At 38.4% G+C, this 27,857-nt stretch overlaps 4 protein-coding genes across 5 annotated transcripts; 3 read left to right on the plus strand and 1 right to left on the minus strand.

Annotated features, from left to right (window-relative positions):
• Positions 1–8,139: 8,139 nt before the first annotated feature.
• On the plus strand, positions 8,140–9,348 carry LOC108845023 (uncharacterized). The gene is made up of 3 exons (XM_018618295.2): positions 8,140–8,469; positions 8,547–8,680; positions 8,764–9,348. Exons 1-3 carry the CDS (start codon positions 8,453–8,455, stop codon positions 9,270–9,272), a joined length of 660 nt encoding a protein of 219 aa, XP_018473797.1. The 5' UTR covers positions 8,140–8,452; the 3' UTR covers positions 9,273–9,348.
• Positions 9,349–11,175: 1,827 nt separating this feature from the next.
• LOC108847645 (pollen-specific protein C13) lies at positions 11,176–12,120 on the plus strand. The gene is made up of 2 exons (XM_018620943.2): positions 11,176–11,480; positions 11,605–12,120. Exons 1-2 carry the CDS (start codon positions 11,327–11,329, stop codon positions 11,928–11,930), a joined length of 480 nt encoding a protein of 159 aa, XP_018476445.1. The 5' UTR covers positions 11,176–11,326; the 3' UTR covers positions 11,931–12,120.
• On the minus strand, positions 12,037–14,167 carry LOC130509871 (uncharacterized). 2 transcript variants are annotated; one of them, XM_057006168.1, is made up of 7 exons: positions 14,031–14,167; positions 13,891–13,929; positions 13,469–13,549; positions 13,194–13,370; positions 13,027–13,125; positions 12,716–12,958; positions 12,037–12,493 (listed from the first exon to the last, which is right to left on the minus strand). In XM_057006168.1, exons 3-7 carry the CDS (start codon positions 13,520–13,522, stop codon positions 12,134–12,136), a joined length of 933 nt encoding a protein of 310 aa, XP_056862148.1. In that variant the 5' UTR covers positions 13,523–13,549; positions 13,891–13,929; positions 14,031–14,167; the 3' UTR covers positions 12,037–12,133. The 2 variants fall into 2 exon arrangements, with proteins under 2 accessions (XP_056862148.1, XP_056862149.1); XM_057006169.1 differs by lacking the exon at positions 13,891–13,929 and having other exon boundaries at positions 14,031–14,163.
• A 4,107-nt stretch (positions 14,168–18,274) lies between these two features.
• LOC108845024 (uncharacterized) lies at positions 18,275–21,718 on the plus strand. Its single transcript, XM_057006224.1, has 6 exons — positions 18,275–18,814; positions 18,905–19,114; positions 19,347–19,973; positions 20,144–20,748; positions 20,825–20,918; positions 21,278–21,718. The coding sequence occupies exons 1-6, from the start codon at positions 18,275–18,277 to the stop codon at positions 21,716–21,718; spliced, it is 2,517 nt and encodes an 838-aa protein (XP_056862204.1).
• The last annotated feature ends 6,139 nt before the right edge of the window (positions 21,719–27,857 follow it).

Raw genomic sequence — 27,857 nt, forward strand, 5'->3', positions numbered from 1 at the left:
TTATACGAAATATTGACGGTGCGAATTTCGGTTCCCACAGTTTGGCGCTAGAAGGAGGGGTCACGGATTATTCTTACTCATAGCCACAAAACGCTTGATCAGAAAGACGTACGCAAATAAAAAGACAAACTCGCAGCACTGAGTGCCCTTACGGCCAACGCTTACGCAAATGCTGTAGTATTCAATAAAAACGAAAATTTAGTCGTGACCTTCTGTCACAAGGAAGAGAACTAAATCGAGCTCGTGATTTTTTCCCTCTAAACACAAAGGGCAACGATAAAAAAAATTCTAAACCCTGTGAAAATTCTTCTTATTACCGAGTTGGAGAAATCTCAGCGCATAAGGGTTCGACCAAGACGATTTCTCCGAAAACGTATGGGAAAAGTAAAAACTCGCTCCCCCCAATAACTGCGGAAAACCCCTAGGTTACTCGCAGAAAAGTTAAACTCAAAGACAAACTCGGTCGCTATAGCGACCGAGCAACGAGCCAAGCTCGGTCGCTTATAGCGACCGAGTCCGAAGACAAGCTCGGTCGCTATAGCGAGCCAAGCCTGGTCACTAATAGCGACCCAGACCCAAGAGGAGTTCTCCTCTGCGTTCTCCTTTGAATCCTCTTCGAAACGCCGTTCGTTTGTCTCAATCGGAGTTTCCGTTGAGATTTTACGACGAAAACAAGTTGGGCTCGTCTTGGCTCCCTTCCACTCGCTATGCGACCGAGACACATCCTCACTCGCTATAGCTACCTGTCAGGCCTCAAAGGAGTCTTCCTTTGTGTCCTTTGATTCCTCTTCGAAACGCCGTTCGTTTCGTCTCAATCGGAGTTTCCGTTGAGATTTTACGACGAAAACAAGTTGGACTCGTCTTGGCTCCCTTCCACTCGCTATAGCGATCGAGACACATCCTCACTCGCTATAGCGACCCTGTCAGGCCTCAAAGGAGTCTTCTTTTGTGTTCTCCTTTGATCCTCTTCGAAACGCCTTTCGTTTCGTCTCAATCGGAGTTTCCGTTGAGATTTTACGACGAAAACAAATTGGACTCGTCTTGGCTCCCTTCCACTCGCTATAGCGACCGAGACACATCTTCACTCGCTATAGCGACCTGTCAGGACTCAAAGGAGTCTTCCTTTGTGTTCTCCTTGGATTCCTCTTCGAAACGCTGTTCGTTTCGTCTCAATCGGAGTTTCCGTTGAGATTTTACGACGAAAACAAGTTGGACTCGTCTTGGCTCCCTTCCACTCGCTACAGCGACCGAGACACATCCTCACTCGCAATAGCGACCTGTCAGGCCTCAAAGAAGTCTTCCTTTGTGTTTTCCTTTGATTCCTCTTCGAAACACCGTTCGTTTCGTCTTAATCGGAGTTTCCGTTGAGATTTTACGACGAAAACAAGTTGGACTCGTCTTGGCTCCCTTCCACTCGCTATTGCGACCGAGACACATCCTCACTCGCTATAGCGAGCTGTCAGGCCTCAAAGGAGTCTTCCTCTGTGTTCTCCTTTAATTCCTCTTCGAAATGCCGTTCGTTTCGTCTCAATCGGAGTTTCTGTTGAGATTTTACGACGAAAACAAGTGGGACTCGTCTCAGCTTACTGTCACTCGCTGATACCGGGCGGCCAGACCAACGTCACGGTCCTGGGCGCCAGGCTGCGGGTCGATCAGCGAGTGCGGCCGATTCCTCCTGAAACCATCCCGACACTAGTCCAATAACGTACTTTGCATCCTCGCTCGAGGCCACGTAGTGCAAATTCTTAAAATCGTGAATTAAGAACCTTCGATCAGAATGATCGGGAAAGTTACAAAAAACTCGGAAGGTCCGGCTAACAAATGGATTGCAATTCATCGTATAAAACGATTACAATTACTATAAAACACCAATCATCTTAACTATACGAGGGATTGGGATTCATTCGGAAGACCGATACCATTACCGTACTTCTTCCAATTCCGAGCAACTCCCGTTGTGAATGTGGTTTGTCTCGACTCTGTCCCGACCAGCTCGCCATCCTTCTCAACCAGTTTCGAAAAAATGGAGTGATTTCTATAAAATCATTCGAAACTTAAACCGGTTAACGAAGACTAAACAAAGCCAAAACGAGAGATCATATCCCTCGCTGTTAAGACGTTTCCTAACACCTAAGATTTCGCTCGTTGCGGACTCTCGACTTTTGTCTATTAATCTTACTTTCGAAAAACTTCTTCGGATCAATCCCACGGAAACGAGAAAGTTTATAATTAAGATTAGTCACCAAAATTATACCTGCCGCAGCTAGGGATTCTGATATTAAAATTCGATAACTTTTACGAAAAACCTTACGTAAAAAAAAAAAAAAAACTTGACAAATATTTCACGAGAAAGATTTTGTACAATTAAACTCGACAACAATTTTACGAAACGACTTCCGTAAAATTAACTCGGCAGCAGTTGTGAAATAACTCTCGAAAAATAAAAGCTCGACAGCGCTTTAGGAAACAGCTTTCGTAAGATCAAGCTCGGCCATATTTTACGAAACATCATTCATAAAGCCAAACAATATCGTATCTGGAACATAACCAGTTTGCTCGCAGCCTGACGAACTGAGAGCCTCACTCGAGTGACGCCTTGTCCATTGACCCGTTTTTCTAAACGCCCCTCTTTGTCTGCTTCTCCTCCCTTTGGTTCAACGATTTCGTAAAATTCCTTCGATGCATAAAACACAATGTGATTTTACCAGATTCCGCCACGTTAAGTCGAAAACCAATTCATATGAAATTTGGTAACTGACTTTTCGAAGTCCTTCGACGCTGAATCGAAAGTGGTCATTCCTAAACGCATAGAAAACTTTCGATAAAGTCAGAAGAAAAGAGGAGAAGAAGAAGGAAGAAGGGGCAATCTCGAATCATCAATGGGACTAAGGTACGTCTAACTAAAAATTCCGTCAAGGTTTTAATATTTGGTAGGAAAGGAACGAAAACGTCTTTAGAACTGCCGTAGAATTTAGGAAACTTAGAACCTAGGTGGATAGTCTAGCAAGCTAAGTCTTAGGCAAATTTTCCAGTCTTGTTCCATTGTTCCTTGATTTTCCAGGCAGAAGATGCAAACCGACCTAGTCTCTCGAAAAACCGAGAAACGATCGCCACGCATTCTAAGGCACACTCGTCCTGCTTCCTAAAGAAAGAAAAACCTTCGAAAGAACGGTTAACCCGTTCTCTTTTGTAAAATAAAACAACGGATATCAGTCATAGATAATTTTGCTCTTGATTCCTGCTTTTACTACCCTTGGCTACGCGAAGCAGGAAATGACCCTGCAACCAAGACTGCACGTATTCTACGACGATCCTTTACCAACAACTTCCCTGGCTATACGGCTGCACCTAGCCTCCATGCCAATCCAAAACTACTGAGCGACCACCGCTCCAACCGCTTAACGGCTAACGGCTAAACAACAATCCACGATTTGTCGTAAAACGCCAAGTGACTATTATGCAAGCAGTTTGTCGTATAACCCAGAATCGGAAATCATACGATGAATTCTTCGTAACGAAACTCAGTCCTAACAACCATATGGTTAACGGAAGATTTAAACTTATCATCAATTGATTAAGTTCTATACGCTCCATAAAACGCGGTATAAAAAGAAACACTCGTAACAAAGCACCTAGAGCTATACGAGTCATTCTTAAAAATTAAAAAACAAGTTCCGGAAGGCCAACACTTCACGAAACACAGTGAATTTAGACGCTTCTCCCTGGTAAATTTACACGACCCTTCGGTCCAAAATCCTCAAAACAATTCGCCAACTACTAAACGGCTATGACAACGGATCCAGTATCCACAAAATGATTATCACATCCAGACACATGTCTCCCATCGCTTACACCTAAAAACGCTTGCTAAAAAGTAGCATACGGACAAAGCGACAAAATCAAAATCCGAAATGACTACTAGAATTCTACCATTTACACTTGACAAAAGTATAAATCAAATCATAAGCCAAAGCCCATAATCCTCTTATGGCGTAAAGAAAAATAAAGTCGCAGCACTGCGAGACGTCGCTTCGTGCTCGAATAAACATTTTTCGACCAAAATTTCATACGCCTTCTAAACAGCATCATATCGTTGTTGCTGATCACAACAAACGAACTCTAACGTCCTAAACAGACAAGCCACCTAAGGGTAGACTCTCTTACATCCGACCAGGATACCATAGCGCGCTATACAAGAACACCGAAATTTCGTTTGAGTGCTTCGTAAAGGAAGTAGCTCCGACTCGTACCCAGACAGATCATAATAAGCCGATAACACTTCGCGGATTTTAAAACGGTACGAGTCAGGTTAAAATCGCAAACAGGCAAAACGAAAGCCGATTTGTCATCGCAAAGCCTCAGTCCGAAAGTAAACCTAGGTCTTGCCCTAAACCCAGCCTTGTTGGTACTTAACATCTCACAGGCATAGTATCAACACCCGATACGAGATCCCAAAACTTGTCTCTTCACTTAAGTCTATCCGTTTCACGAACCTTCGCGTAAATCAGTAAACCGCGAAAAATCTCACTTTGTACAATCGATGGATACGGTGATCATCGGAGAGGCAGGAATGAGACGACAACTCACACCCTGTCCCTCTAACTTCGATAAACGGAAGTTCTCTCGATTTATAAAAACCACGATTTTATAGATTTGAGCAACATATTTTTTACAGGCCAAACTTGGCCAAAATAAACAACCTCCGAGGCTACTCTTGCGGCCGACAAAGGTCCAATACAAAATACTATCGACAGCAACATGCTCAAAATTCACTACACATAACTAGACAATAAAGTCTCACTGGAAAACATGTCATAAGAATCTTAACTCCAAGATGAACTACGAATGGCTTGATCCCTTTTGACAAAGGGTACGTAGGCAGCTTTCATCAAGCGCAGCCCCAATCTTATAAGATTCCACTCTTCTTAGAATGAACGTACAACTTTCAACGGACATTTTCAACCGTTAATTCCGCCTAACTTGACTAACTTGTCTTATCGCCCGCTAGAACCTCGCATCTACGATCCACGGTTCTAACGGGCTGGGGGGCTAACTGTTGGGATCAAAAACGGTCACAACGAAATTAACTTTCGAAAATATTCCTCGAAAAAGATAATTCTCGTAAAAATTGCTTAAACTAATTTTTACGATAAAATTCTTGAATAGATTTGTCCGCAGCGTCGAAACAAGCTCCAACGGTTCGTGTTGACGACGAAGTTAGTATCAAAACATTCGATAAAAATATACGTCTTAAGAATTTCTACGTTTTCAAGGAAACTTATACGAAAAACTAATACGAAAAACTTGCGGGAAAATCTTGCTTTAAAAACAAGATTTCTTAAATCAACGATTTTTTAAATCAACGATTTCTTAAAATCAACGATTTCTTAATCTACGATTTCTTAAAAATCGTCTCCTTGCAAAAGGTTCCGCGACTAAACAAAGTTTTCGTTAAAACACGATCATCGGAGATAACAAAAGATCGTTAAACCACGAGGATGCGGCTTGGCAATCGCGGAACAACCAAGGGGTCATACGAAGCTCGGTCGCTATAGCGACCGACCTCACCAGACCCGTCTTGGCGAGGGCTTCGATTTGATATCTTGATCGTTTTCTGGGTCCTCACGGTTTGAGAGAACGGCCTCTTTGAAGTTCCAAGGCAGATTCCTTAAAATCTTGTTTTAAGACAATGATTCTTTAAAACAACGATTTCCTAATCAACGATTTAAGAAATCAACGATTTCTTAAAAAACAACGATTTCTTAATCAACAACTTAAGAAATCAACGATTTCTTAATCAACAACTTGAGAAATCAACGATTTAAGAAAGTAACGATTTCTTAAAGTCAAACGGAACTTTGTTATCAAAGGACCAAACCTCCGCAAACAAGCATCCTAAGAGAATCGTAACTTTGCGATAGGTTTAAACACTTGGATAACGGAACTCAGACCACGGCATAAACCCGATCGCGATGGCAATCGGGTCACGAACGAGAACTCGGTTGCTATAGCGAACGGATCACGAAACCACGCTCGGTCGCTATAGCGACCGAGCTGCGGATAGATCTCTGTCGCTATAGCGACCGAGCTTTGTTCGATGCTCGGTCGCTATAGCGAGCCAAGCTTGGTCTAGGGTTTTTATATGCTCGGTCGCTATAGCGAGCCAAGCCAAGCTTGGTCTTTGGTTAAAAAGTACACTATTATAGCGTTTATTATTTTATATGCTATTAAATGTATGTTACCATAGCATTTCTAATTATGGCGTTCTATCATAGCGTTTCCAAAAATACAAACACTATCTAAAACTAACGGATATGTCAACCATAGCAGAAAGCGAAAAAACGCTATCCTAGCGTGCTATTAAAACGCATTTTTCTTGTAGTGCTTCAAACATGAAGCCAGAAAATAAGGGGCAAACTGTTGGGAAAAAATAATCTACGAGGAGATTTCTCCAGCTTCCGGCTTCCAGGGTCCGACCCCTGTCCAGGCCCGACCCCTGTCCAGGTCTGACCCCCGTCCAGGCCCGACCCCTGTCCGGGTTGAAGGTTCCATGTCAGATAATTACTCTTACCTTTAAGTAAAAAAGAAAACTTCAAGATAAAGATAATCCATATTTATCATAATATGGTCGAATCTCCTTAAATCCAAGAGAAGAAAGAGGAAGTATTCCAACACATGGAACCACCTTTAATAAAAAAGAAAATATTCTATTATCTAGGTATAAAGTGAATATTTCCAAATACTAGAGAGGAAGCACGACTTCTATTATAAATAAAGGGTTAATAAACCCTAAAAGAGGGGGTGAACACGTTCTTCCACAGAGATCACAAGTTCTACAGCCGCCAAGTCAATATCTCACACCAAGAAGACCTTCCGCTTGAATTCGCCTATAATAGGTTGATCCCGACGATTACTATCAGCTATATGGGGCTCTATACTCATTTTTGCACGTCCACTATAGGAAGACGTCCATCTACAGAGGACATAAACCCCATAGTCAATTCGACGGCTACCAAGGCATGAATTGACCTAAAAGACTATCTCCACCGACATATCTATGGAGGACGAATCCCTGCGATCATCACCAACAAGATGACGTCCCTGTTCATGGCAGCACGTCTATAACCCTATATATTGGCTCAGGCTATAATCTCCAGCCCATCAGTAGGGACACTCCATTCTCCATGAAGCATATCGAAGCATCGTCAGGATGCTCCATGCTCACTGCAGCATCCCAACGATCCGTCATCTATTCTGGTCATGCGCCTTTTACAATAGATGACTCTTATCAACTACAGAGCCACGTGCTCCTAGAGCCACGTGATCCCAAGGCTACGTGCCTTCATCAGGCTCCGCGCCTCCATCAGGCCATGTGCCTTCATTAGGCTCTGTGCCTCCATTAGGCTCCGCGCCTCCACAAGGCCACGTGCCTACAAGGCCACGTGCCCACCTAGGCTACGCGCCTCCAATATATGAACTAAGAATGGCTTGATCTCCTTCCGAGGGGTATTTAGGCAATCCCCACTGTAGGATGCAGCTATAAATCTCCACTCCTGCCATGGTTCCATGACTTATAACCTGGAAGGAACCTTCAGAACCAGGAACCATCGACTGTACATCATGAAGACCTTGCGTCCTTCATTATGGAGCCTGCGGGCCTCACCACAGATAGGCAGCCCTTGCCTAACGACCAATACCCCTTGCGGGAACTAAGGCCTTGACGATATATACTGGCCCATATCCTTTTGGCAGTATCCTAAAAACGGGATCTCTTGGTTCATCGACCACTGAAGCTGGAGAAAAAACACTACGACTACTTATCTCCTTCCTCCTATCATTCCGTGGGCTGAGCACGAATCACTTGTACCAGAAAATACCCTAACAGAAAGAGCTCAAAACCTGTTAACAGTTTTCAAGAAATTAAATATTCACAGAATACTTTTCGTAATAGGCAATATTTTTAAACTCAGACCGAATCGTATCAGATTTGTTGAATCCTAAATCCAGTAACAAGGGATTTATAGACTAAACAAGAATGTAAATATGATTAATGTGGGCCAAAGGTTTTGTTTCAATGAAGTGTTTGCAAAAAGCCGAAACAAAGAATACAAAAGAAGAACTCGTAGTCGTAAAGACGAATTATGGATTCTCTCTATTTTATCTCTCTAGTCTATCTCTCTTGTATTGCTTCTGTCCCCCGGCTGCCATGCATTCATAATATGGTGATCTCTCTAGTTCTTGGTGCGGAGGTGGACGTTGATGTTGACACCAAGTTCTTTGAGATGATTTCCCAGATGAATTTTATTTCCAAGTTCTCTGTCAGTATCAAGACTCGTTGTCGCCTTATCGAGGGTAGAGGACCGACTAAAGCTGAAGGTTGGCAACAGAAGTATTTCTTTGCGCGTATTAGTCCGGCTTCTGTGGCTAATCCCTCTGCGGTTTTTAGGACCGAATGGAATCCCGAGCCTGGTAGCTTATTTGTTCTTCTGATTCCTTGCTATTTCCGTTGCTTGATTCGTTGATTTTTGCGCGTTGTTTTGTTTTAGTGGCTCATGGGAAGGGTCGGCCTCTTCCGTCGTAGGTGACCGATCGCTTGAATCGAATTCTGGGTCCGGGAGATTTACTTGGGTTGACTTCACTGTCGAGCGCATCCGTCAGAGCATTCCTCGCATTACCACTGGTGAGTTCGGTGATTGTAGCATTGATTGTTTTACTTCTTTTCATTGATTATCCTTTTATCTACGTATTTTTTATTTTTTTTAGTTTCTCGGGTGGTTACTTTCGGGTCTTCATTTACTGCCGAGTCTTCGGAGAGAAAGGGAAAGACTTCTGCTGGCAAGAAAATGGGGAAAGTCAAGAGGGACATTCATGTGTACTGGGTTATGAGCGAGACGTCCTCCGCTCTCCTGTCAGCGAGTCTGAAAGGAAGCGGTTTGTTTGCGGCCTTGGTTCCGGCTCCTGTTATTGCCGCTTCTGCTGCTCCTATAGTTGATTCTTCCGTCGCGGCTGTTCGTTCTTCTCCCGACAAGACGGCGGATGGTGACGATCATTTGTCAACGGTTGGTCCTTCCGATCCTGACATTCCGATGGTTTCTCTGCCGGCGGCTCCCTCTCCTCTTGGCACTTTGACCGTTGGAGATCCTGGGATCGTAGATGCTCCTGAGCGGCCTCCGGCTAGTGGTTCCAGGAAAAGGAAGAGGACGTTCGTTTTTGAAGATTCTGATTCTTCTTTAAAAATAAGAAGATTCTTTTTACAACTCTATTTTGTTTAGAATTCTAAAAAATCAAATATTTAGATTTATTATTAAACAGTTTGTTGTATTATTATGAATTTATCATTCGTTTTAAATATTATTAAGCTACTATTTTTCTTTTATAATTCTCTTTGTTCATGATTTAAAAAAAAAAGAAAACTAAAATTTTTTGAAAAGAAAATTTATTTTCATAAAGCTTTTTCAATTTTAACTTTGGATTTGAAAATGAAAATTACTATTAATTTACTATTTGTATGGAAATTTTTTTTATTTACAATATTTTTTTCTCAAAAAAGGAAAATTACTATGAAATATTATTTATATGAAAATTTTAATTTAACACAAAAAGGAAAAATTATAATTTCTTGAAAATAAAAATTATTTTCATACAGCTTTTACAATTTTAATTTTTGATTTAAAAGGAAAAATTACTATTAATTTATTATTTGTATGGAAATTGTTTATTTACAATACTTTTTTTCAAAAAGGAAAAATTACTATTAAATAATTATTTATATGAAATTTTTATTTAATACATGTCATAATCTTAAATATAAAATTGTCATGTGTCACAATCATGTTAATTACTAACTTTGAAGAACCATAATTTATATAATAAGGTTATGGTTTTTCTTTCTTTTAACATGATTACCAAAAAAAAGATTATGGTTTTTCACCGGATTATGTTATTTTAATTTTTATGGTAATCATAATCAAATTATTAAAATTTAGTTACTATGTTGCAAAAAATATATGAATTAAAAGTTGTGAGTTATAATGTTGAATTTTTAAAAGGAAAATATAATATAATTTGAAGTGAATGCTGATAAATTAGGTTAAAAAGAGAAGATGATGTAAATATTTAAAAAAGAAAGGTGTTGAAAATTGATAGGATGTTGAAACATTGTATATAGTCTTAGAGATATATAGTTGCCTGGGCGTTCGGGTCTTTAGGTCGCGTTCGGACCGGTTTCTTTTGGATCCAAGTTCTTTTGGGTTCCAACATTTGGACCCAAAAGGTACTTCTAAATTTTCGGTTTGGGTTTGTGTCAGTTTTTCTCGGGTCCGGATCAATTCAGATCTATAATTAAAATACTTATAAAATACTTACAATTTTTCGGGTCCATATCGGGTTCGGGTCAGGTTCGAGTACTTAAGATCTAAAAATATAAAAATACACAAATTTCATTAAATTTAGTCAAAATATGTCATGTATATCTAAAATCTTACAAAATAACTTAAAATAAATTATTAAAAATTAGAAGAAAAAATTGAATTTTACATTTAAAACTTCATATTACTTGAAAATGTTACAAAAATAATAACAAAGTTTGTTAACAAAAATATATTTCAATTAAATCATAAAATAAAATATAGAAAATAGAACATAACAAAACATAGTTTTGGATATTCAAGTTTTTAAATCGGGTATGAATCGGTTTTTGTCGGGTCAGGTTTATTCAGGTCGGTTTTTTTCGGGTCCGGTCTATTCGGGATTGGGTTTTTTCGGATCCAGTTTATTCGGGTATAAAAGTTTTAGACCCAATAGATACTTCTAAACGTTCGGATCGGTTCGGTTCGGATATTTTCAAATCGGTTCTGGGTCGAATCTTCGGATCTAGGGTAAAATGTTCAGGCCTAATTAGAGATATACGAGTCTAATCTCCATAAAAAAGATATCTGATGCTACTAACTCAGTAAGTAATAATGGAGTTGGAGAGAGAACAAAATTATGGCAATTATCATCTTTACTCCTTTAGTACGCCGATAAAAAGAAAGAGCAGTGGTCATCTAGGTAAGACGTTTTGAACAAGCTACACTCCAGCCAATAATAGTGAGCCACCACATCAATAGCCTGATACTTGTAAAAGCAGTCAACAACGGTTTCTCTAGTTCAGCGCGTAGGAGAGAATACCACTTCACACGCCTCAATCATTCTGTTTTATTGACACACACAACAAAGCTGCCCCACTCCACCGTTCTCACTCATTACTCTCTTGCTTTCTTTCTTTCAAATCTCAGATCTTCCGTAACAAAAAGCTCATCCTTGTAAAACTTCTCAAGATATTGCGATGTCGAAAGCTATTACTCTGGTTGCTCTCTGCTTTTTACCGGCTCTAGTCATGTCGGCTCGTCCGAACAGGAACCCGTTTGTAGTCAGAGGACGTGTCTATTGCGATACTTGCCTGGCTGGTTTCGAAACTTCTGCCTCTACTTTCATCCCTGGTACGTAATCATCCGAGATCCATTTTTCAAGTTCAGATTCTGATCTGAACTTGAGATCCAGTATTATTAGGGTTTCTTCATTTTTTTCCAATAAAGATGAGATTTCAAATCTTTTGATCCTTAGGAGCGGTGGTTAGATTGGAGTGCAAAGACAGGAGAACAATGGAGTTAACCTACAGGCACGAGGCGAGAACCGACTCAACAGGATCATACAAGATCTTGGTTAGCGAAGACCATGAGGATCAGTTCTGTGATACCATGTTGGTTAGTAGCTCTCAGTTACGCTGCTCTAATGTCTCACCTGGTCATGACCGTGCCCGTGTGACCCTCACTCGTTTCAACGGCATTGCTTCAGACGAACGTTTCGCTAACAACTTGGGGTTCCTAAGGGATGCAGCTTCACCAGGCTGTGCAGAGATCATGAAGCAATATCAAGAAACTGAAGACTAAAAATGCTCAATCAGTATGTTTTATCCATGTTCCTGCGACATGTGGGATTTCAATTATAATCGCCAGCTTGTGTTTCGTGCATTGTATGGTTTGTTTACTTCTGAAATATTAAAAATATATATATGATGAGAAAACATAGAATGTCTCAGAAGAAAGTCTCAATAGATAAATTCATGTGACGTTACAATCATTGGATACTAACATCATGGGATAGATTCCTTCTTCTCATTCATACCATGGGGCTGTTGCTCGTCCTCAGACACATCTTCAGAGCCGAGATGAGCACTGTCAGAGGTGGCACCATCAGAGACAGATAAGAAGCTGAGTGAGTCTAGGGAAGGGGAAGCAATGTCCTTCAAGGCAGCCAACCTTTTCTTGTCGTCTTCTTTCATCCTCTCTGAGTGCTTGTCTATGTTGAAACCCGAGTCATCGTTTCCACCAAACGCTGACTCCATTTTGTCCATGTCGAAGTTCTCCTCCATGATCTGCTTGGTGTTTGGGTCATCCGAGTAAACAAACTTGACTTTGTTCCGCGTCTTCGGCTCTAAGAAAGGTCTCGCCACCTATAACCATTACGCATTAGACCAACCAAGCTTTAGTTTAAGTCAGAGTTTTGAAAACCGGACCGGACCTGTTTGTGACTCATTGAAGAAACCAAGTCCGATTCGGTTTAAAAGAAAAATCAGTGATTCGGGTCAACTTAAAAACCGGATTCTAAAAAGTTAACCTATGACTAATGTGTTTTCAAATTATTTTTAAGTAATCATGTAGGTCTTAGCTTTTACCTTCCAGAAGGGTTCAAAGAACTTGGGAGGATTATAAAGAATGGCCAAAGATAATCTCTCAGGGTAGTGTTCTTGTAATACATGAGCGGTCTCTCTTGTAGTTCTCAACGATACATTCGCCAAGCTATAGCCGTTGAAATCTATCATCCACACCATCTGTTCCTCCCCTGGTGGCAAATTCTGGATTGCGTTCTCCATACAGTAAACAAGGTATCTAATCTGTCCTTTCATCGACTTCGAATTCTGAACAACTCAACATAATGAGAACCAACGTTGACCAAGCACAAACTTTTTGATTTATATGAACAAACCTCAACACTAGGTCTCATGATAAGAACAGGTCGTCCGTGTTTGTCCACACAACTAGATCTATAAATTTTCCCTGTCTCTGCTTCATCAGCTATCTCCTCCTATCAAAATTAGCCCATTAGTCTTATGCATCCACAATAATGTTTTAGTCATAATTCAAAATATGTACCCAACAGATTTCTTCAGGTTTGTATTGAACTCTCCATTTCAAGGTTTCTTTAAGCATCTTGGCAGCTTTCTTGACATGCCAATTGCGGGCTCTTAAATACCTCAAAACTGCGTCATCCGAACAAAAACTCGAGAGTTTCTCCGGCAATGGCCCTAACAGCTTTCTCAGTTCCTCAATCTGAAGTCAAATTATAACAAACGAAGAAAGACTCACGGTTCTGATTTGTAAGATTTCTCTAAATTAGCTAAAAACAACGACCAGGTTATAAGGTTTACCTTTCCCTTCTCTTCTTCAGTAGGAACAGGTTTCACAAACCCATTACGGTTCATAATTTCTGTTATTTACTTCTTTATTCCCTACAAAAATGTTAATTGTTTTCATTAATCCAAACGTTTAGAAGATCACCACACACAGCAATAATTAAGAATCTAAAACCTAAAGTGGGTGAGCTAAAACTAATTAGCTGTCAGGAAATCCGAAATGTTCATATTAGTCTCATCGACCACAATCGTAAATGTTGGGTCGGTAAGATCTTTGTCTAAGCCCTTTTCTCAAAAAAAAAAAATCTTTGTCTACACGAGCTTAGAACATTGAACACAACGGTAACTACGAATCTAAAACCTAAGTAAGAACCCCAAGTTGGGCTAAGAAAACTTAGCGGTCGGGAATTAAAAAAAAATGTGGATGGTAATCTCACCTTCCAGGATCGTAAATGTCTGGTCAGAGAGATCTTTGTCTACACCGAAAGTACAAATCCGATTTCCAAGGAAAATAACCATTAAATCACAAAAACGGGAGCATGGAAGAGAAAAAAAAAATCAAAGTTTAAGAACTAACCTCTGAGACAGTAAGGGAATCGAAACAGAGGGAAAGGCTCAGAAGATCATCGGAGTTTAAAGTCAAACAAACAAAAAGAATGGTGCCTATGTGAAGCTAGAAAACAACGAAATGGATATTCGACTATTTATCAATAAAATCATATAAAAGTTAGGGAGATGTAAAATAACACGTGAGCGATTATAGATTACTCTGCTGTTGTATTTTGTTCCTTTTTTTTCTACCAACTCTTTTTCTTCCAAGTTAACATTTAGCTGCAATATTATGTTCCGACTGTGACACTATGTAACCATAAAATAGTAGAAAATATAATTAAACTATAAACTAATTTGAAACTTTAAATAGAAACCTCAAAATAGCTTCTTAAATTTTATTGACTATTAAAATATTAATTATCAGAATTTTTTTATTATATTGTATATATTGTATGATTTATCATTAATAATTAATAATTAACATAATCATACAAATATTATTAAAATTTTATTTTTACTGAAATTATTTATTTTCAATTTATAGGACTGCTGAAAAATTAATAAGAGTGTTATCTTATTTTTACATATTCTTTTTTTTTTGTTTTTTGTGATCTACATAATTATTTGTAGTTAAAAATATATTAGCTGAGAATATGCAAACGAGGTGATAAGTATATTTTTGTGACAGAGAGATAGCAAAATTAATTCTATTAAGACTTCATCCATATATCACATATATCAGGATGTTTCAATTCATTCCTATGCAACATTCACGTTGCGCCTTAAGAGATAAGTGTATTTTTGTGACAAACGCACAATATTTAAGCATTAAAATTACCGACTAAATACTCGGGAATTAAAAAGTCACATTTTGAAACTGAGATTTTTCAGTTTGGTTTTATTTTTAAAGTCATCTAAAGGTGATTTTATAAAAATAAAATACTTCAGTACAATTCAACATTAAATATTTTATATACTGGTTCTACCTAACTTGCGAATTTTATTAATTATGATTTTTTTAAAGGATTTGCATTCTTCACTTTAAATCTTGCTAGGCAGTAATCAATGCCATCCGCGGAGTGAATAATTTATTAGATTATTTATTTTACATTGTAATAAGAGATTTGTCAATATACTTTTTTCAAGGGATGAACATTCAGATATCTGTTCGGATTTAGTTGATCTATTCGGATTTTCATTTTTAGAGTTAGAAGTTTAAATATGATTCGGATATGTACAAATTTGGTTTAAATATGGATTGGATTTTGTTCGAATCATTACATATTCAGTTCAGGTTTGAGTTCGGGTATATATTTTAATTATGTATTTTTAACGAAAAATCCAAATATACTTAATCTTCAAAATCTAAAAATAAAAATAATATAAAACATAAATTTAAAATAATGTAAGACTGAATACTTAAATTTACATAAAAATAGTTCAATTTAAATATTTAGATGGAGAAAAATAAATATTTTCACTATTTTGAACATATTTTGTTATTTTAGATATTTTCATATTAATGAATATCTAATATATGTAAACTTTACAAAATAACTAATATATGTAAGTATATAATTGTGTTTTAGATATTTTTGATATCCAAAATATTTCAGTTTGGATTAGGTCCAAGTCTGGTTATCTGGATATTAATCTTTTAGATCTATTTGAGTACTTAATTAGTTTTAATTTATGTTTAGTGTTTCTTTCAAATAAAGTTCAGTTATGTTCTTCGGATCCAAATATTTTATTAAGACTTACTTTCTGGGCAAAACTAATATGGTTGGCTCATTTTACATACACGATTATTGGACAATACTTTAATGGCGTCGTGTCAATATTGTTAGGCATGCTACAAATTTGATATAGTATATAACAAATAACGTGTATTTTTATAAAATTATTTTGGTAAATAGAATAAAAACATGACATAATCGAGTGAAATGGGTTAGAGTTGCTGTTAGAAATAATGTGATCTGTTCACAAGGTACATAAATTTTGTTTTCAATTGATATTGAGAATTTTATTTTCTTTTAAAGATTTTTTTATTTCTGATTTTTTCTACAATCTGATTATGTTTATAATTTTTGGTTTGATATGAATATTCTACATAGAAAAACGATATTTGGCTAAACTAAAGATCTAATTTTGTATGTGTCGTTTTTTACCTAAGTTTCCTTAATTTGTAACCAATCATAATTATTTGTTGCTTTCATGTTTCGTATGCATAAACGTCAACAATTGCCAAGTTCGGCAAGATACAAAACTTTTAATTTCTAAAAATATTCTCATTCTATCATTTTAATTGATGTGAATCTCAATAATTTTGTAATTTATTTATTTCAATAATGATATTGTTTAATACTTGCTCGGAAAGAATTTGAATTTATTAATACAAAAGTTTTAAAATACAAAAACTAAAATTGAATTGAATTGTAAAGCTGACATGTGTCAATTTGTGTGTGAACACATTTATTGCAAATGTTTATCCTTTAATATAAAAAGGATATGGACCATATTTAAAAAAAATAGTTGTTCCTCACATATTTGCAATCAATATATTTAATATTCAAATATATGCGAAAATATTGTGTGCGCATATATTTCTCAGTTAATCATTGATTACATAAAATTTTGTTTTAAAAATATGAAATTTTGTTTAAACTAGTCAATTGTTAAAATTTGTAAGAAATTATGTTTAAACTAGTCAATTGACTATTTCATTCTCAATTTGTTCAGTTAATTAGTAGATAATGAATAATTTTCCAGAAAAAATATTTGAATATTGATGTGAGAAAATTGCCAAATATGACTCACAACTTGATTTCAAATGCAAAAGTAAACCCAAACATGAATCAAATGCGAAAGTGACTTTAGAGAATATTGAAATTACAACATGCCCCTTGTGTAGAAACAAAAAAAAACCAAAATGCTTTTTACGTTTCTAACCCCCGTAAGTCTTCCGTCCAGACGACTAACTTGTAAGTCGTCTGGTATTGTTTTAAAAAAAAATAATTTAAAAAATTTGTAAAAAATATTTTGATAAGTGAAAAATAAAAATCATATAACTAACATATGTTTTAACAAAAGGGAATTGTTTTCGACATAGATGAGTGAAAGTAGTAAGTCATGATATTCTTTGGTTTAGGTTTTGCCAACATATGTTGTAGTATTGTATGTGTTCTTAGGGTTAGATTTTGGAAAGCATAAAAATATTTTTGAAAAATATGAAATTTACCCAAATGTGTATTTCTGTGTATAGTAATCACTAAGCAAGTTTAATTTGATTTTATAACGTGTTTAGTTAGTTAATTTTAGTCAATTTAGTTTAGGGGTTAAATTTAGGGTCTGGACGACTTACTAGTAAGTCGTCTGGTGAATATATTTACGGTAGACGACTTACTAGTAAGTCGTCTGATGTATAGTATTCCACAAACGACTTACCAGTAAGTCTTGCAAACCGGACCCCTAACCGGATATTTACCGGACATAAATAAGATGGTTTTTTTTATTCACTGTTTTGCGAAATTCAGAAAAAAATCCTAACGGCGTTTCTCTCAAAACCTTAAAGGCGATTTAAAAGGCGATTTCCGTCGATTCTCTCTAATCCATTGTTCTCACCGCCGATTATATCTCCGCCGTTATCACCGACGTTCTAAGCACCGTTCTCACCGCCGCTTCCTCTATTTCAGATTTGAGAGGAAACCCTAACGCCGCTTCCTCTATTTCAGATTTGAGAGGAAACCCTAACGCCGTTTCTCCCTAAACCCTAACACCGTTTCTCTGTAAACCTAGCGCCGTTTCGTGTCTCCTTCTCTCCGCCGGTTCTCTGTAAACCCTAGCGCTGAGACTCCCAGAGGCGTCTCGTCGAACTCCGCCGCCTGTAAGTTATTGAGAACATAAAACGTTGTCTCTATCTATAGTCGTTCTGACCGCGCTTCTTAAATTTTCGTCTATTTTGGCAGATCTATAACCGCTGTGTCGAAGGCGACTATATCTTCTCTGAATTTCCAGGTGGGCTTTGAACTGTTCTATTGGATGTCTTGGAAGACTTTGCGGAAGACTTAAATATAAGCCAGACGACTTAATACAAGTCGTCTGGAAAGTCTTCCAGCTGGAAGAATCGACTTAATATAAGTCGTCTGGAAAGTCTTCCAAACTTATAACTTGAACTTCAATACTGGATGGTTGTCTGTTTGAGATGGTTGTTGTCTTTGATTGTTTTTGTCTTTAATTGTGTCTGTCTTTGATTGTTTTGCAGACAAAAACATGGATATTCCAAAACTCCCCCGGAGGAAATATACATTAGGGAAAGAGCCCAACCCAATTAAGAGCATTTCGTATCACACGGATTGTACGACGTTGCATCCTGCTTTAGAGGATGCTCTTGATCATCGAGAATATGAAGCGCTGAAGGAGTCGAAGTTGGGAGTTTTCATCAAGTTCCAAGAGCTGGGATTTGGTTGGGCTTCAAGGCTGGTTCACTTCATGCTCGGTTTCCAGCTTGACATAAAGAAGAAGTATGAGCTGTGGTGTCTCGTTGGTCCAGAACCGCTGAGGTTTTCACTGATAGAGTTTGAAAAGCTCACTGGTCTAAACTGTGAGTACATCGAGGACCTTGAGAGTCCGTACTGTCCTGTTACGCCGGCGATGTCTGCTTTCTGGGCGAAGTTGGGAGTTAATTTCAATGCTGGGCCATCTATTGACCAGATAATAGCAGCACTCAAGAGATGCAAAGAGTGGTCTTGGGATGATCGCAAGCGGGTCGCGTACCTTGCCATCTTCGCTGGATACATTGAAGGGAAAAAGGTCACAACCTCTACACGGGCTAGTCTGGCGAGGCTAGTGATGGATTTAGAACGGTTTGAGAATTATCCATGGGGGAGAGTCGCTTTTAAGGTGCTGATTGAGTCTCTGAAGGCCAAAAATATCACGGGTTGTTACACGATTGATGGGTTTGTACAAGCTTTCCAGTCATGGGTGTACACAGCTCTGCCGGAACTTGGTGCTGGTTATGGTAATCCCGTAGGAGGCGAACCGGCTGTACCGTTACTGGCTTACTCGGGTGGCAAAGGACGCAGATGGTTTCAACAGGCTATCTGCAGTCAGGTATTTAAACTTGTATCCAACAGGCTATCTGCAGAAGACTTATAATTAAGTCGTTATAATTAAGTCGTCTGGAAAGTCTTCTAGCTGGAAGACTTTGCGGATGACTCATATTTAAGTCGTCCGCAAAGTCTTCCAGCTAGAAGACTTTCCAGACGACTTAATTATAAGTCTTCTGCGAAGTCTTTTCTTTCCAGACGACTTTATCTAAGTTCATATCTTTTATTTACTGCAGACTAGAGTGGAAAACTTTGTTGAGAAAGAGGAGATCGGTGAACTGTTTCCACAATGGGACTCTGATGTTGAGGACCCGGACGCGGAGAACATAATGAAAGTCATGTATAAGAGACCGTGGAAGTGGACCATGGATTGCTGGGAACTCACCGGTACTTGTGATGCGAGTCCAACGAAGGAAGATAAAGAACGTCCAAGACGTCGGAAGAAAGCTGAAGAACGTCCAAGACGTCGGAAAAAAGCTGAAGAACGTCCAACTCCAAGACCTCGGAAGAAAGATCGTTTAGAGGCAACTGCAGAGGCAACTGCAGAGGCTAGTGAAGAGGCTAGTGAAGAGGCTAGTGAAGAGGGTCGTGAAGAGGGTCGTGAAGAGGCTCGTGAACGTGAAGAGGGTCGTGAAGAGGCTCGTGAAAAGGTTCCTCATCAGGGTCGTTCCGATGTTCGTACAGAGGTGATTGGGATGACCAAAGAGGAATTAGACAGAAACTTCAAGGACCTAGCTGATGACTTGAGGCAAGGGTTTGGGACGTGCCTTGCGGAGATCAAGCATCTGTCGGATAGGATTGGTGTTGTGGAAAAGAATCTTGGTATCACACCTGCTCCGCCTAAACAGACGCAAGAACCAGGGGTTAGTACTAAATCCTTTCCCAAAACCTATCAGAAGACTTCGCAGATGACTTAACTATAAGTCATCCGGAAGACCTTCCAGACGACTTATAATTCAGTCGTCTGGGACGTCTTCTAGCTAGACGACTTCGCAGAAGACTTATAATTGATCTTTGATAATGATCTATGCAGAGTGAAAGAGAAAATGTTAATGGGGCGAAAAAGAAATCCGGAAAGAAGAGAAAAAAAAGAAAGGAGGATCCAAAGGAGGATCCTAAGAAGAGAATGGAGAGGAAGGAGGATCCAAAGGAGGATCCTAAGAAGAGAAAAGAGGATCAGAAGGAGGATCCTAAGGAGGATCAAAAGGAGGATCCTAAGGAGGATGCTAGTGAGGTTGCTAAGGATGATCCTAAGGAGGATGCCAGTGAGGTTGGTAATGAGGGTGCTAGTTCCTCGAAAGTGCCGAGTCTAGTGGTTGCCGAAGAAGTCGAAGAACCGAGCGTTCTTCTATTTGAGAAAGAAAATTCTACTCTTTCAGATAAAGTAAAGGAGAGAGCTAGATATGAGTCAAAGAGGGATGCTGCTCATTTGGAACTTCAGCGGAATGCTGCTTTGGCAGTTCAGCGTGGAAGGAGTGAGCGAACAAGGAAACTTGCTCCCACACAGTCGTCTCCTTATAAGGGGATTAGCACGACCAAAACGATCATTCCAAACTCAAACAAGTCTGCCTTTACACCTTTTCACCCACTCGACAAGGTGGCACAGAAGTTGCTCATTGATCACTGCAAAACTTGTCCGTAAGTGAATTACTCTCCCATAATAGCTTGCTTTAAGTCTTCAGCTCTGATTGGTTTTCCACTTTTTGTTTTGCAGTGAAGTTAAGAAGCCTATGGAGAAACGCCCGGTGAGAAGTCTTTCTCGGTGGTATAAAACATTCCGGACTTCCAAAGACTGGCTGGACGACTCAGTAAGTTTTCTTCTACAAATAGTTAAGTCTTCTGCTAAGTCGTCTGGACGTAGAAGACTTTCCAGTCGACTTAATAGTTAAGTCCTCTGCTAAGTCTTCTACGTAGAAGACTTTCCAGACGACTTAACTATTAAGTCGTCTGCTAAGTCTTCTACGTAGAAGACTTTCCAGACGACTTAACTATTAGAAATTCTTCTACGTAGAAGACTTTCCAGACGACTTAATGGTTAAGTCGTCTGCTAAGTCTTCTACGTAGAAGACTTTACAGACGACTTAATGGTTAAGTCGTCTGCTAAGTCTTCTACGCAGAAGAATTTCTAATAGTTAAGTCGTTTGACATGTATTATTTTGTTATGCAGCATATGGATGCTTGGATTAATGTGCTGAGGAAGAAGTATCATGCTAATCCGGAAATGTTCAGGAGCAAGAGAATTTGCTTCCTTGATCATCTCTTTTCTCGACATTGGAGTAAAAACTTCGACGATTTTAAGGCTGATAAACCCGACTTCAGAGGTCTAGGAAGAAGACTCCCTGGTGGTGCCTGGAATTATTATAGTGAAAAAACACCATCATTTTGCAGATATATGAAGGTTTGGGGGAAGGATATTGACGATATCTATGCCCCAGTGAATTACAAGGACTTTCATTGGATTTCTATCTGGATATCGATTCCTGATAGGCGCATAATGGTTTTTGACAGCAACCATTCCTGTATACCCCCAGCAGACCTCGATGTGATAATGGAGCCTTTTTGCCACATGGTCCCCTACTTGCTATATGAGTGCTCTTCCATCGAATAACGTGAAACAATGCTCCTGGAACCATACACATATGAAAGACCGGTCTTACCAAAGTCAAAATCTGGTGATTGTGGCGTGTATGCTCTAAAGTTCATTGAGGTTCATTCTTTGGGGTTGCCATTTTCTCCAAAAGACTTTGCCCAAAGCAACAGTAAGAATATGAGGGAGACGATGGCGGTAGATGTATTTAGAGAGATTCCAAACGCGCATTACTTTGACAACACGGACAATGATGATTACCTGGAGACGTATGCACCTCAAGTTTGAGTTACGGATTAGGGTTTAGACTAGGGTGATTGTGAATATTTGAAGGTGATTGTGTGTATGAACTTGATTGTATGTATGTATTTAAGTCTTGTGAATATTTGAAGGTGGTTTAATATATATTTGAAGTTGTCTGGAAGGACTTAATTATAAGTCGTCTGGAAGACCATAAGTCGTCTGGAAGGTCTTCCAGCTAGAAGACTCTCCAGGCGACTTAGCTATAAGTCGTCTGGAAAGTCTTTCAGCCAGAAGACTCTCCATGCGACTTAACTATAAGTCGTCTGGAATGTCTTCTAGATGGAAGACCTTCCAGACGACTTATAGTTAAGTCGTCTGGAATGTCTTCTGTGCACGGACCTTATAGAAAAGTCGTCTGGAATGTCTTCTGTGCACGGACACATAACGTCATAACACAGAAAAGGTCATAACACATAAGGTCATAACACAGAAAATGTCATAACACATAAGTTCATAACACATAAGTTCATAACACAGAAAAGGTCATAACACATAAGTTCATAACACATAAAAGGTCATAACACATAAGGTCAAAACACATAAGGTCATAACACATAAGTTCATCTGGCAGACTTAATTGAAGATCTTCTGGGTTAGACGACTGACTAGACGACTAACTTGAAGGTCGTCTGGCAGACTTACTTGAAGGTCTTCTGGGTTAGACGACTGACTAGACGACTAACTTAAAGGTCGTCTGGGTTAGACGACTTACATTGTGGTTTCGTATGGCCGGTTTCTTTGCAGTTTGAGCATCTATAAGCCCTGTGTTTCTTCCGGGGTTTGCTTGCTCTCATCCTAGATAGCTCTCACCAAGATTGCCATCTTGATTTCTTTTGTCTCCCCGGACTACGCTTTACATCTGGAGGAAAGCATGTGCGTGCCTCAACTGCTTGTCGATTACAAGGATATATATTCTCTGAGTATCCTGCAAACAAATAATTCTTTGAGTACACTGGAGATACAAGTGTGTCGACATGCACACCAGCAAGTGTTCCAGCTGCTATAGCATGAGAGCAAGGTATTTTCTCCACTCCATAGACACCACAATCACACTTTCCATGTTCCAAATCAACCACACAGTCCATTTTGCCACCTTTCACAAAGAATTTCCATCCATCAATTGGTTGGGCCCTCATCTTATCCGCTATCTCTGACCGAATAGCAAGCAAGTATTCAACACCCCGACTATTTTGAGTTGGGAGACTCAATGCATCGTCTCTCCTTTTCCAAAACCACCTTCCTAGCTTCTCCCTTATGAACTCCAACAGGAAGTCAATCGGAAATCCCCTAGCTCGCTTCAGTGCGGAATTAATAGACTCAGCGATGTTGCTCGTTTTATGTTGTACCTGTCTCCCGTACAGTAAACCCTTGACCATAGGCTAACGTCTGCATTCACCAAATACGTTGCAAGGTCCGGGTTTGCACTCCGTATCTCAGCCATGTACCGGTCAAAATCTGAAACCGTGTGAGCATAAGCAGCACCTTTCACCAAGTACAAAAGATGTCTCCCTTTATAAGTTTTGATAATGTTTTCTTGAAGGTGATAATAACATATTCCTCGGGTTGCCCAGGGAAACACCTTATCACACGCACTTTTAATTGCCTCGTGCCGGTCGGACACTATCACCAGAGGAGAATCATGGGATATACAACTAGCCAATTTTGTGAAAAACCATTCCCAAGAAGGTCCATCTTCAGCATCTACGATCCTAAAAGCCAATGGAAATATCTGAAAATTCCCATCTTGTGCCGCTGCAACTAACATAACACCTCCATACTTCCCACTTAGGTGAGTCCCATCCACCACAATGACCCTTCTCTGATACTTAAAACCTTTGATAGAAGCTCCAAAGGAGATAAATAGATACTTAATTCGGTTCAGAGAATCGATTTCTATAGCCGTGATAGAATCTGGATTTTCTAAGGAGACTTGCTCGAGATATGATGGCAGTCGCGAATACCCATCTTCTGCTGATCCTCTCACCAACATTTGTGCATATAACAGTGCTCTGTATGAAGTGGTGTAATTAAGCGTCATACCAAACATGTTCTTCATAGCATCAGTGATATGCTGCGGATTTAACCTATCAATGATTCCAACACGATCATTGAAAAGCCGAGCAACATACTTCGGAGTACAATGTTTCCGCTGAGCGATTTTATCTTCCACTGAGCATGTATGAGCTTGCACATACTTTGTTACCCAAAACGTGTTTGTCCCATGTTTCACACTCGCTATGAGCCTCCATCCACAACCACTAACCCGACATATTGCCACAATGAGAGTTTTCGATGACTTGTATATTCTGAAGGTGAATCCACACCTCACTGCTGTCAACCGCACCTCCGAAACCAATGCATCCTTGCTAACGAAACTCTGGTTGACATGTAGCTTGTCTCTTTGAAATCTTTCTCCTTCAATAGCATATGTTTCTTTGAAATCTTCAAAACACATATCATCTTCTTCTGAGTCCTCATCTTTGACCTTTCCATAAACACTGTAATTCTCACCATCCTCGACCGCTTCAGCAACATCACAGATATCAGCATCCTCCTCTCCATCATCCTCCTCCCCATCATCCACCTCCTCATCCTGCTCCTCCCCATCATCCTCCTCCCCATCATCCTCCTCGCCCTCATCCTCCTCCCCACCAGCTTCATTAACTTCTTCCCTTTCCTCTGAAACCGTTCTCATCTTGCTACGGCTTCTCATCTTGCTACGGCTTGATACACAAAGCCGTACTCCGTGCGTTTTGGTTATCTCGAGCAAGTATCCAACTTGTCTATCACTTGTAACATGAATAGGAGGGGTATCTGGAGCCATATCTTGCATCATTGCTTCTGGTACTGAGTAACTTATCTCCACAGACTCTATGCTCATATCCAAGTTAAAATCTTCTTCAGCCATTGCAACAAGTTCAGCATGTGTCGAACCTTCACTATAAAAAACATTCTCGCTCCTTTGGAATCATCAACCACAAAATCCCAACAGCCATCTTTCCACAACCATTCTCCATACACTGCAGGTAACCGACGTATCATCTGCAAAAATCAAAAATAAAAACACATTAGCTAGAAACTTTGATTAACATGAAGTCACCAATTATGTTATAAATTTAATTCAGTAGCTCCAATATTGATTAATATACATGAATTAATAAGAAAATGTAAAAAAATCTTTATAGTTTTGGAGAAAATGAAAGTTTACTAAACATTGACGCAGACGACTTACTGGTAAGTCGTCTGGAATACTTAGAAGACTTACAAGTAAGTCGTCCGAAGAGGTCATTTTGGCAATTGACTTTAAGCTGGACGACTTACAAGTAAGTCGTCTCGGATAAACGGGTTACTTTTGCATTTGACCGAATTGTGTCAGAAAAATTGACTTTTCTTAGACGATTTACTAGTAAGTCGTCCCTGGGAAAACAAAAAACTCAATATTTTATTAAAACGAGATGACTTACTTGTAAGTCGTCTCATGTTAGTTTAAAATTCGAAAATAAAACTGAAATTTTTATTTTTTCCAGACGACTTAAACGGAAGTCGTCCAGATAGACGTCTTACACGGAAGTCGTCTGAGATAAGCAAGGTTTGACCAGAATCTCAGAATAAAATCTGGACGACTTTACTTATCCTGGACGACCTTCAAGTAAGTCTTCTGACTGGACGACCTTCAAGTAAGTCGTCTGGGAGAAAATAAATATTTAAGTTGTTTTTCCAATTGCAAAACTAACCTGAGACGACTTACCAGTAAGTCGTCTAGCTTTAATAAAATATTGATTTTTTTGGTTTCCCCAGAGACGACTTACTAGTAAGTAAGACTTACTAGTAAGTCGTCTGGGAAAAGTCAAATATCTGACACAATTCGGTCAAATGCAAAAGTAACCCGTTTATCCTAAACGATTTACTAGTAAGTCGTCTAGGATATTCTCGGGTTTTTTTCTAAACAAAGAAAGATGGACGACTTACAAGTAAGTCGTCTCTTTGTCCAGAAGACTTAACCGTAAGTTTTCTACAGCCAGACGACTTACAGGTAAGTCTTCTACGCGGATAGATCTGGAAAATTTTTCCAATTTCATACATTAAATTAGTGAGATGACTTCCTTACCACACATAAGTCTTCTCCAAACACCCAGAACCTCAAACGAGAGTAACCCACCAAGAATAGTAAGCTTGAATGTCTCTATCAACCAAAAAAAAATTAAAATCAAAAGCTTGAGTTTTTTGGATGAATATGGAGACAAAGTGAAAGAGATGTTGTTTTCAGTTCATAACAATTGAGAGAGAGACAGTAAATCGATTTCAAGTGCATTAACAGCTTCAAATTGGTTTTCATGGTAGTTGGGGTATTGAAGGCGATGGCAATCTTGTAAATACTTGAAGATGATGAGGTTGAGAGAGTAAAATGGCCATTTTCGAAAAACATAAAAAAAAAATTAATGGCATTTTTGTAAATACTGTAAACATGTGGGGTGAATAGGGCAAAAGAAAGATAAAAAAAAAGAGGTTACTTTTGTGTTTGACTTTGAGTTTTGAGTCAATTTTGCAAAAAACCCTATTGATGTTGCCCAAATGAAAGCGTTTTCCTTTTTCAAAAAAAAATTGTGAAATTGAACGGTTTCCAAAGCATACTATTTAAGATATATATATATATATATACATAGAATGTATATATTTAAGATATATACATAGAATGTATGTTTTATTAAGTATTTCAGCTTTATAAATATCAGAAAATTGACCTTCGGATAATAGATTGTCATCATGTTCGGAATCACGTTACTCGGACGATAAAAGCGCGCCGTCTAACGAGTTACCAAAAAATTGAGAGTACTCAAGATATACGCGGAATCTAGTTTTAAATATAATTTAATATATTTATAATATATTTAGCTAATTTTAAATATGATGACACAATTTTTAGACATAATTATATAATTCTTTGTAATAGTTTAAAACAATTTTCTTTTGATTTGTTGAACATTTAGAATGTGACTTGTTTGATATGAAAAAAATATTCAAATGCAGTACATATGTATTTATTTTAGGTCTGAACAATGATTTTGGACTTAATAGGTAATTTTAATTATCTGGTAATGTATAATTACATAAAATTTATTAATAATGAGTGAAAAATGATCAACCGCATTTCAATTTTATACGAGCAAAAAAAAGTTTACGCGGTCAACAAAAAAATTACATGGGAATTAGGCGGTTAACACGGAAGTACACGTCTCGCTTCACCGATTTGATAAATTCCGAACAACACTTAGACAACCGCGTTTTTGAACAGAGGATTGTCTTGCTTGTTGTTTATGTGGTATAAGTATAACAAAGACCCTGCAATATTCTACCCTTAATATACATCATTATATTGTTTTTACTAATTAGTTTATGGAATTAAACAACTAAAACACCTTATCGTCATAGCTTCAAAAGGATGTGTTGTGTTGTTAGTCAACAATCTAGAAAACCATTAAACGATAAATTGAATTCCTTAGGTATATAGTCGACTAGTTAACAATGGAGATTAACTAATAGAACACACAATGACGAATGCATCATCCTTGACTTTTTCTTGCCCTTTGAACTTCCAAACCATACCATCAAGATGGTTCTTGTACATAAAAAAACCTACTCCCGGGATGGCGAAGAGCACTGCGACAATCTTAGCCACAGTCAACTTGTATTAATTTATAATTATTTATCCAATATAACATATAAATATAATATCATCAAAATAATTTTTTTATTTATATAATATTATTTATATATATATATATTTTTTTTTTTTTTAAGTAACAACAACATCAACCGTTCTAAATTTTAATGTGAGAACTGAACTCAAATGAGAAAG

The sequence above is a fragment of the Raphanus sativus genome, chromosome 3 (genome assembly GCF_000801105.2).
Source record: "Raphanus sativus cultivar WK10039 chromosome 3, ASM80110v3, whole genome shotgun sequence".
NCBI classification, from domain to species: Eukaryota; Viridiplantae; Streptophyta; class Magnoliopsida; order Brassicales; family Brassicaceae; genus Raphanus; species Raphanus sativus.

Bases quoted from the DNA above. Each gene is read 5' to 3' on its own strand.
- LOC108847645 (XM_018620943.2), top strand. From the start codon at position 11,327: ATGTCGAAAGCTATTACTCTGGTTGCTCTCTGCTTTTTACCGGCTCTA. The intron at 11,481-11,604 runs GTACGTAATCAT...TTTGATCCTTAG, and splicing joins TGCCTCTACTTTCATCCCTG to GAGCGGTGGTTAGATTGGAG.
- LOC108845024 (XM_057006224.1), top strand. From the start codon at position 18,275: ATGGATATTCCAAAACTCCCCCGGAGGAAATATACATTAGGGAAAGAG. The intron at 19,974-20,143 runs GTTAGTACTAAA...TGATCTATGCAG, and splicing joins AACAGACGCAAGAACCAGGG to AGTGAAAGAGAAAATGTTAA. The intron at 20,919-21,277 runs GTAAGTTTTCTT...TTTGTTATGCAG, and splicing joins AAGACTGGCTGGACGACTCA to CATATGGATGCTTGGATTAA.
- LOC130509871 (XM_057006168.1), bottom strand. From the start codon at position 13,522: ATGAACCGTAATGGGTTTGTGAAACCTGTTCCTACTGAAGAAGAGAAG. The intron at 13,371-13,468 runs GTAAACCTTATA...ATTTGACTTCAG, and splicing joins CTGAAGAAGAGAAGGGAAAG to ATTGAGGAACTGAGAAAGCT. The intron at 13,126-13,193 runs GTACATATTTTG...TAATTTTGATAG, and splicing joins AACCTGAAGAAATCTGTTGG to GAGGAGATAGCTGATGAAGC.
- LOC108845023 (XM_018618295.2), top strand. The intron at 8,681-8,763 runs GTGAGTTCGGTG...TATTTTTTTTAG, and splicing joins CATTCCTCGCATTACCACTG to TTTCTCGGGTGGTTACTTTC.